This window comes from Nanorana parkeri, unplaced genomic scaffold (assembly GCF_000935625.1).
Source record: "Nanorana parkeri isolate BGI_ZX_2015 unplaced genomic scaffold, ASM93562v1 scaffold3, whole genome shotgun sequence".
Classification (NCBI taxonomy): domain Eukaryota; kingdom Metazoa; phylum Chordata; class Amphibia; order Anura; family Dicroglossidae; genus Nanorana; species Nanorana parkeri.
Window position 1 is genome coordinate 770,909 of NW_017306271.1, and position 9,426 is coordinate 780,334.

The 9,426-nt window shown below is 38.3% G+C and overlaps 1 protein-coding gene across 1 annotated transcript in view; it reads right to left on the reverse strand.

Moving 5' to 3' along the window:
• Window positions 1-1,054: 1,054 nt before the first annotated feature.
• Window positions 1,055-9,426, reverse strand: part of LOC108798036 (cytochrome P450 2W1-like) — a 20,880-nt gene continuing 12,508 nt past the window's right edge. Inside the window, exons 5-9 of the mRNA XM_018569776.1 lie at window positions 8,041-8,214; window positions 6,488-6,635; window positions 4,349-4,533; window positions 2,426-2,567; window positions 1,055-1,273 (exon numbers count right to left, since the gene is read on the reverse strand). Of these exons, the coding sequence (XP_018425278.1) occupies window positions 1,086-1,273; window positions 2,426-2,567; window positions 4,349-4,533; window positions 6,488-6,635; window positions 8,041-8,214 (837 nt within the window). The 3' untranslated portion in view covers window positions 1,055-1,085. The remainder of the gene's footprint in view (window positions 1,274-2,425; window positions 2,568-4,348; window positions 4,534-6,487; window positions 6,636-8,040; window positions 8,215-9,426) is intronic.

Consider the following 9,426-nt stretch of genomic DNA (forward strand, 5'->3'; position numbering starts at 1 on the left):
CAATACTATCTAGCATAAAGAACAGTAGGGTTTTCAAATTGATAACCAGCAGCAAAAAGCAAAAATCAGGGATATTTGTAAGAACAAAACTGCAGTATCAGGGACTTTCTTTGGAAATCTTTTGCTGATATTACACATGTATTAGACTCAGTAATCAGAAACACTAGGTTTTAGCAAGGACCGAATAATGTTTTAGACCTCTCCCTTGCTCACTAACAGGACTGAAGACCACTCCATCCATATGGAGATATTTTCAATTCATTATGCAGAAAGCATGGCATGAAGTACTGTATAGGCTTCACACTGAATGCCAATTTTATTTTGCCATTTTGAATTATACAGCTTTCTTGCAATGATCATTCCCTATATTTGTGTGTGCATTAGATGTGTGCATTCAATAGCATGCCAGCCATTTGAAACCACAAGATTTAAAATATGTACAAGATCCACAATGCAATATTTCGGTATTTATATCACCATAAACATCTTACAAGCCCTAGGTTGCCTAATTCATAAAGATGAAATAATTTATATAGCTAAACCTTTTGATATTTAGATTTTGTTTAGCTTACTTCTAAATGTGAAACCTTTAACATTATTAGCATTTACTTTCTTATGAATATGTTGGTGAAAATCCCAAAATGCTGTCAATATGCTATTACAGGCTGGCTGGGGCAGGCTGGAATACAAACATACATTTTGAACAAAGATGCCATATACTGGGTATGATGCAAATAACTTTGGTCTAGGTGGATGGGAGCGACCTGACTGTTCTCCTGACAAAGTCAGTAAAGCTGCATAAAAACACAGCTCTATAACTATCAGCTTGATAGGCTCCAACAGAGAAAGAATGACTGGATGAAATCCACAGTCTAATTCCAAGACCTTAAACACACAAGAAGGCGCTAAGATTTCCAAAGCATACCTTAACTCTTGCAGACACAAGCAAACAAAATGAGATTTATTGTAAATCACACCGTTAGCCCTGGCATGGAGCGGAGAAACAGTCTTGTAAAAAGAAGGGTCTTTCCAGTCAAATTACTTCAAAACTGCATATGTTGTCATTCATTTTAATTAGCAGCTGTCTACATTCTTGGGGTAGCAACAACGTGGTAGCTCTTAGGTCTCATAACGAAGTAAGCATCTGCAGTGAGGTTCAAGTCTTCCTTTTTCACCCCTGGTGGAGTGGTGAAGGTAAACTTCTGTAGCATTCCTGTAAAGAACAGGAATAGCTCCATCCTGGCCAGACTCTCCCCAGCACACACCCTGCGTCCTGTGTGTAACAGAGAAATAAGAGATTATCAGGGCAAAGTTAGTTGTTATAGCATTTAAATCCTTTGCTGTTTTGTATATACTATGGCAGACAGTGTCCTCCAAAGCATGAAAAGGGTGGGGTGGGAGGGGGTGGATTTGTGTACTCACTTGCACAAATCCTGTTCATATCTTACTCTGAAGTATACTAACTGCCACTTCTGACTTTACACACAGCAATCATAGATGCCAAACCTCCATCAATGCTCTCTGGATTCCCATCTACAATAAGTTGCACCAATAAAACCCTTATGCTTTGGAGTCACTGCTTCATAGTGTCAGGAGGTATAGTGGACCCTTTGTGTCACCAGTGGTGGGTCTGAAACACTCACTGAGATGCAACCTTAGCGCTGTTCCAGACCCACCACTGCAAAGTGAAGTGCAAAATAATCAGAAAAACTGGAAACAAACATCCTTGACTAGGCACAGGCTATGTTTAAAACACATTTAAGTTATACTATGTGAATGGGAACATGTAACAAAGTAGGTGTTATTCCAATTTGTTTGCAAATGGAAGTACAGTTTAAAGGTCATTGGCACCAGGTGTGGAGCTTTCAGTGTGGCTATGCTACAGTCCAGGTGATGGCAGAGGTAAGCATGCAGGACCAGCTAGTCTAAAGGTGCCCATACACCTTACCATTATCGTCTGATAATCGTATGCGATCGCGTTTTCGTCCGATAATCGCAAGGTTCATGTGCAGTGTACAGCCGCAAATACTGTACAATTGTACGACTTTTGACTTTCAAGCAGGTTTGAAAACTTTGGTCGATCAGGGCAGGATGGGGCCACCGTACGAAAATCGTACGACGGTTCGATCATCGGACGAAAAGTGTTGTACGATAATCGTAAGGTGTATGGCCACCTTTAATCTCCCATGCACAGCTGGAGAATTAATCCAATTAACCCAATGACTTGCACCCAATGGGCAGGTGCGTGTGGTTCGTTACACATAGGTAGAATACCCCGATGTATTACCCATAAATAGGTTACATAAGTGCATTGGAAACATCTATGATGTTCTTTTTTACTATGCACACTACAATGTTAGTGGATTCTGATGCATCCCTGCTAATCACAGCTGTGTAGTCAGTGTTTTTTTGTTTGTTTACTCACCTTTAGAGAAAGCAAAGAATTCATCTCTCTTTAAAAACTTCCCATCAGCATCAAGAAAATGATTCGGGTTAAATTCCCTGGGGCTGTCCCATTTGGTTTCATCATATAAAATTGAGGTGAAAAGAGGAACAATTGTGGTTCCCTATTAAATGATAACATATACGATTAAATATGAACTTACATTTCATTCTAATTTCAGAGGCAACACATATCCCTCTACAACCAACCACAATAATAAACATGCTTTTCTCCTGCAGAAGCTAAATAATGGCCCTTAACTACTATCGGTTATATTTTTAGCCTGGATTTGAATACCTACAGGTACAATACCCCTCTGACAGGGAGGCAAGTTCCATAGAGTGGGAGCTACATGTTAAGCTCTAAAGAGGTCTATTTTGCATAAAGTAGAAAGAATAGGTTACCAGCACTCAACATTATTTCAAATAGATAAGTCCTTTTTATTGGACATACGTGTCACAATAGTCAAACAGCCAACGTTTCGGGGCCACGCAGGGTCCCTTCCTCAGGGCAAAAGAGGTCACATCTTTTGCCCTGAGGAAGGGACCCTGCGTGGCCCCGAAACGTTGGCTGTTTGACTATTGTGACACGTATGTCCAATAAAAAGGACTTATCTATTTGAAATCATTTTGAGTGCTGGTAACCTATTCTTTCTACTTTGTGCATTACACGGTGCCATCCGTGGGAGTTACTGCAAGCACCTCATCTCTATTGGCCGGGATTGCTGAAAGGTGTGCGGAGAGCACCCTCACCAATTACAACTTGGTCTATTTTGCATAGATATTTGTCCAGCCAAACTGCATGTATATTCCTTCTGTGCAAATTAACAAGTTACTGTCAGGACCGGATTTCCCACAAGGCCACCGAGGCCGGGCCTTGGGGCAGCAGGGAATAGAGGAGCAGCACAGCCAGCGGGCAGGTATTTATTAATTTTTTTACATTTAGCCCTGCTTCGGGCAATCAAGGCTATAAGTACAGCTGGGAAGCTGGTGTTTTAGTACAAGTGATCCCAGCAATGTTGCCGAAATCACTTGTGATATGCGTGCAGCTCCGTCCCCCCCTCTATGGTCCCCTACCTCACCTGGCTGCCTCTCCCAAGCTGGTTTTCAGGTCCCCCCGCCCCTTCGGGGGACCCAGGACCAAAGAACATTCATTGACGACGAAGAGCGGGGAGCAGTTCTCAGCTCTGCTCTGTGTAAACAATGAGAAGAGAGAGCTGCACTCGCAGCCTTCCCATCTCAGCTGTCAGAGGAGTTCCAGTTCCAGCACAGTACTGTGCTAGAACTTCTGTATTGGAGGTGACAGGTTCCATGAAGAGAACCTGTCACCTCCAAATGCTATCACACAGGGGCTTGTTAGCTCCTATGTGATAACAATAAAGTTAAGTGAGTTTTAAAAAAATTGAGAAAAAGTTAAAAATAATAAAATAAATAAATAAATAGTTTAAAAAAACTAAAAAATAATGAGAAATAATTAAAATGAAAAAAATGATGAAAAAGTAAAAAAATTAAAAAGTGCAATTATAAAATATAATAACATAAATAAAATTTTAAGAAATAAATAAAGGAATAAAAATAAAAAAGGGATAAAAAAATTTTGAGAAAACTAAAAAATTTAAACCAACCCTGCGGCCCCATCTGGCCCATCGGGCACTCAGCTACAAGGTACTTATACTCCTTGCATTAAAGAAATACATTTAATTATGAAATCGTGATAAGAAAGTTGCATTAATTTGAGTCTTTTACATATGTGTAGATTTCAGCTTTTTTTTTTTTTTTACTTGTCGGGAAGAAATAACTTGAACCTTTTAGATGTGTCCACTGGGATACCTATACTATATGGCTGTTTGGAAACCTCTGCTCTAAGGTTCTTAATTCCCTCTACTTAAAAGAATGAAATGCTTACCTTAGGTATAGTGTAGCCTCTGAAGCTGATATCTGTGGGCGTAGCGTGTGGTAAGTACTGAAGGATGTTACCAAAACGTTGAATTTCATGCACTACTGCCAGACAGTAAGGCAGCACCTTCTGGTCATCCCACCTCGGAGGACGCTCCAGCCCAATCACTTCCTCAATCTCGTCCTGAACTTTTTCTTAAGAAAAACATTATAATGTTGTTTAAAGTTAGACAAGAATTAAAAGGTTCTATCATTTTAAATGATCTCTTTACTGAAATATGCATTGTTGTGCATAAGTATCACTTGGACCTGTGTGAAGTACCCTTCTGGGGTAAGTGTACCAGAGATTAAGAAACAGACAAAAGCTCTTTGAAATATGTAACTGTCTTGCTAGAGACATTTGGACAGTATGATGTAATAACTGTGCATGGGTAGCTAATGTACAAATTTCGTTGCTAAAGTTTAGATATAATATGCTTTTAACATCCAAGTTTAAGTAATTGTTCAAATACAAGCCCAGCACAACGAATTCACAAAGTTTTGATTACCTCTTTTAATTAGCAGGTAGCACTTTAATTGTTGTCAGCTGAGAGTTTAGGTTTACTTATTAATGTAGATCTATGACCAAAACATTTTTTGTTAGTTTCGGATAATGTACCATTGGGGATACTTCCCTTCACTTTCTGTCCCACAGACACCACAGGAAGTTAGAGGAAATCTTTCAAAGTGAGGGGAACTCCCCTCTTAGACAGTTGTCCCTGGAAAAAGTGTCCCTACCAGAAGATTTCCCCTCACTTCTTGTTCTGCTATTGTTCAACTCTAAAATGATGGAATTCTCCTCACTTTCTTTCTCGGGACAATGATCACCAGTACAAATAGAAGAATCAATCTAGCCAATGAGAACAGCTGCAGGTGGTCTATCCCTTCCTCATCTATAACATAAAAAAAAGTTTTGCCTAGAAATAAACTTTACATTTCCACAGTTAAGATTGTTTATTAACAATAAAACTAGAGGGTTGTTTTTGGTATATAACAAGTAGTTTAGTGCTTCAGTTGCTGCTGAGCTAGGCAGGCATAGGGACAGTACATCAGCTAGTTAAAAAGGAGGAGCATGGGGTGGATCCTGTAAGTAGATGGAGGAGGGTAAAGGGAAGGGGAAGTGTGTGAGCCAATAATTGATGGAGGGTCATGAGTGGCCCTTATTCAACAAGAACCCGCACTTCCGGGTTTGGTATGGTAAGGTATACCATACCAAACCCGGAAGTGCGGGCTCTTGTTGAATTTGACCGGCTGGTTGTCTTATTTTATGGATGTAAGTTTTTAATTTTCTAAAATAAATGGTTCTTGAATTACTATACAATGAGGATCTCTTTTTTTCTATAAATGCGGGGATCCATTGATCTATGCGACATCGTTTTGAAAGCATCTGTAGAAGACGCTGGAATATCGTGGTCTATCAGTCAGCTTTTTTTTTGGTTGTTATATACAGCCATTCTATTGCGGTGAGTGCGCACTCTTGAGGGGGTGTTTGCATGGCACAAATACGATCTCTGGAGAGTTCATCAAGCACTTTGGGACTTTGTCCTATTGCACATATTAGATATATTGTATCATATTATATATTTTTCACATTATTAATATATTTATATTTTCACATATGGATTATGGATTATGGACTGATCAGACTGGATATGATATTGGAGTTTAAGGTTCATGTTTAATGGATTATATAGATCCTTTATGAGATAATTTATTCACCTTTTAGATAGGAAGCAATTTTTATCTGGATGTTTTTAATTATACATTTTATGCACATACATATTTTTTTGCACATTTTGCACTTCTTTGCATTGTTTGCACAATTCTTGTCATAGAGTCGCAACATTTTTTTAAATTTATTAATCCACTGCATATTAATTTGTATTTTATGCACAATTGGCTGTTATTGATTAACTAATTTATAAATCACCCTTAGAATAGACCTACCAAATTAGTTGCTATTTGGGCCCCTAGCGCTGTACATTCACTAACATTTATAGCTGGACCAGGTTGTCTATAGTGCAGCAGCTTTTCAATCTATTTAATCATTTATAGTTGTTTTAGGATTACCCCTAAGCGCAGATTTGAAATTAATATCTAAAATTCTTACTTTGTATATGAGGGTATTTTAGCATGAGCAGGATGCCCCACTGTAATGTAGTGGAGGTAGTTTCTGAACCACCAAGCATGAGATCAAATGTTGAAGCCAACAAGTTCTTCTCTGTAAATATTTTTTCTTTCTCCTCCACGGCCTTTTCCTTTTCATGCAAATACAAGCATCAATTAAAATGTTCTTGATTACCATTTTATATACTTAACACACAGAACACAGTCTAGTGATGTTGTGCAGGTTTCCTTCAGTCTACTCTAGTGGCAGTTTAGAATACAATTTTATATTACTTTCTGAATAATAATACTTTAATACACTATTGGAACTTTATTTTCTTTCTCTTTGTGTTAATACTGGATGTTGTCCTGCCTCTTCAGACTACAACAGAGCTGTCATAGTTCATGGTGAACACCTTTCCAAATAGAGGTAAATAGCGTTAATGAATCTCCAATGGGACATATTTATAAAGCAGCGAATGTAATATTGACCAAACATTTACTACAAGTGAATCTTCACATTCACATGTTTTAAATTAGTGATTGAATTACCTGCAGTGGATGTTTGGTGAATGTCACATTTACTGCTTTATAAATATGCCCCAACTATGATTGGCCTGAACTATTTGCTAATAGTTCTGGCTCAGTTACACTTCCTTTTAAACTTTGCATTGTTTTGCAGTAATGCAAGTGTAAATTATAATGGTTTCATTTTTATTTCATTGTTTCTAAATTGTATGTAAGTTTTAAGTTTGTAAAGGCAAAGTTAACCCTTCTGACCATGTTTCATGTTACACCCATATTCAAGTTGTAACATGAAACATGGTGTCATCATTACCCTCACACTGGACTGGGGTAGGCTTTTGTCACTTTTCCAATATTGGGTTAGATTTCCCCGTTGGTGCATATAAACACCTGATACAATTGTGCCAAGAACTAATTGATGTAGGTAATGGTGCTTCTATTGTCTCCTGTTGCCTCCTGTTGTGGCCTGGTCATACAAGTCTTTGCATGTTGACATGGCTTTTATAGTTTTTAAGTACTGGTTGAATATATACTCTGATTGTTTGTAAGGGTATGTACTTACTTATTAGACTGTATATACAATTATTTATTCTGTAATTAAATATTGACGGCTAACTTCAAATTCACGTCATTGATCATTGCATTCTAAGTTCTCCCAAAGAAGTGGACGGTGATGTCCACGAAATGCATCAAGTACCCAAAAGCCCAGTCATTGAGCAACGTTAGGCTATCTGGAAATTCGTGTAATTGTAACATACGGATATCACACCTCATGGTTTAATGAGGGGCATGGAAGGACGTGTTTTGTTATTATTGATTTGTCACTTGTTTTTGCCTTAGTTTTAATGATATATGAATAAAATAACATTTAGGCAAGATATTGTTCTGATAATAAACTGTTATATCTATATAGTACTGATGAAGTCTCATTAGGGTTCTGAGCATTTAGCTTTGCTTACTTTTGTATATAAGGATGAAAGTACTTAATAAATACACAAAAATATACATTTAGATAGTAGGTTTTACGCTTACTCTTTCTCCTTTCTGTAGGAACGCTTCAGCATAAGTCCTGAAGGAATCTTCACATTTAGACTCTTGTGCTTGTTTATAAAGCTCAAGCAAAACTTCATTAAGCTCATCAATTCTCTTTACAACAATGCTAGGAGTTTTCAGGAAGTGCTTTAGTATTGGGAACACATTATAGTACTGCAGATAAATAAATACAGTCATTCATTTAAAGAATGCACTTGGTAGTTACAATATTTTCACCAGTAATACCATTTAAGCAAAGTAGGTCTGTGTCTGTGACAGCATCCTTTAGATGGAAGCAGAATGAAATATTTAATGATAAGAAAATTTATACTGATCTTACTTTTTTCATTGATTTTAACAGCAAAATGTTTAAAAGGCAAGGAATACTTCTCTGCAATTTAAATGTTAGGGGGATGACCAGATTGTGTTCCTAAAAGACTGGGGCTTTCCAGAAGTGCCATAGTCTATCTGCAAAAGTTAAAAATGGGCCCGTGTATAGGTGGATGGGGGTGGGATATAAAGTCTCTTTTCATTGTAAAGTTTGGAAGTATGGGCTGTAAAAAGCTGCGAAGTAGGGAGTGAACTTGCTAGTCTTGTAATCAGCAGTTGGTCATACTGTACAGTCCAGGTGATTTTCTATCAATCTGCAGTTTATTCTTGGCTATACTTAGGTAGTGCCTTGCAACTGTTGTAAGACTTTCTTTGGCATCTCCTTGGTATTTTCAACAAAATTAGCCCCTTCCTTATTGTTCTAATTGTTTAACTGCTGGCTAATTTGTATAACAATCAGCAAAATGGTTTTGAATGCTGCACCATGAAACTGTTGACAAAGTTCAGTGTGTGTCAGATTTAAAGTGTATGTAAACCCATTAACTAGAATTTAATATATTGCAGCTTAAAAGTCATTAGATGTGGCAGTTGCATTGGTTATCTTTTTTTCAGACTTTTCACCAGTTGATCCTGCCAGGAAATCATTTTCTGTCCTAGGCTGTTTGCTCTTGATTTGTACTACATAACACCTGCCCCTCTCCTGATCTCTATAACAAAGGTCAAGTTGTTCTGTAGTTCACAGAGGTAACCTAGACAGTGTTGACGAGACTCTTTGGAATTTCAGTGCAGCACAGGCACAGTATACAGCAAGTTACAGGCTCACTGGACCTCTGACTGAATGAACAGCTATTTTTCCACTTATTGATAAGATTGAATAAAAAATGCTTTCCATCAAGGCTATCCTAGAGCTCTTAGCAACCCGTGACACTCTCTGGCTGGTGTCCTGCAAAGCTCCTGGCAACAAGTGACATCAGTGAGCTGGGCGGGACTCAACGTAATATGCCAGCAAAGGCCCCCCCCCCCCCCCCCCCCCCCCCGCCGTGTTTCCCGGGCTCC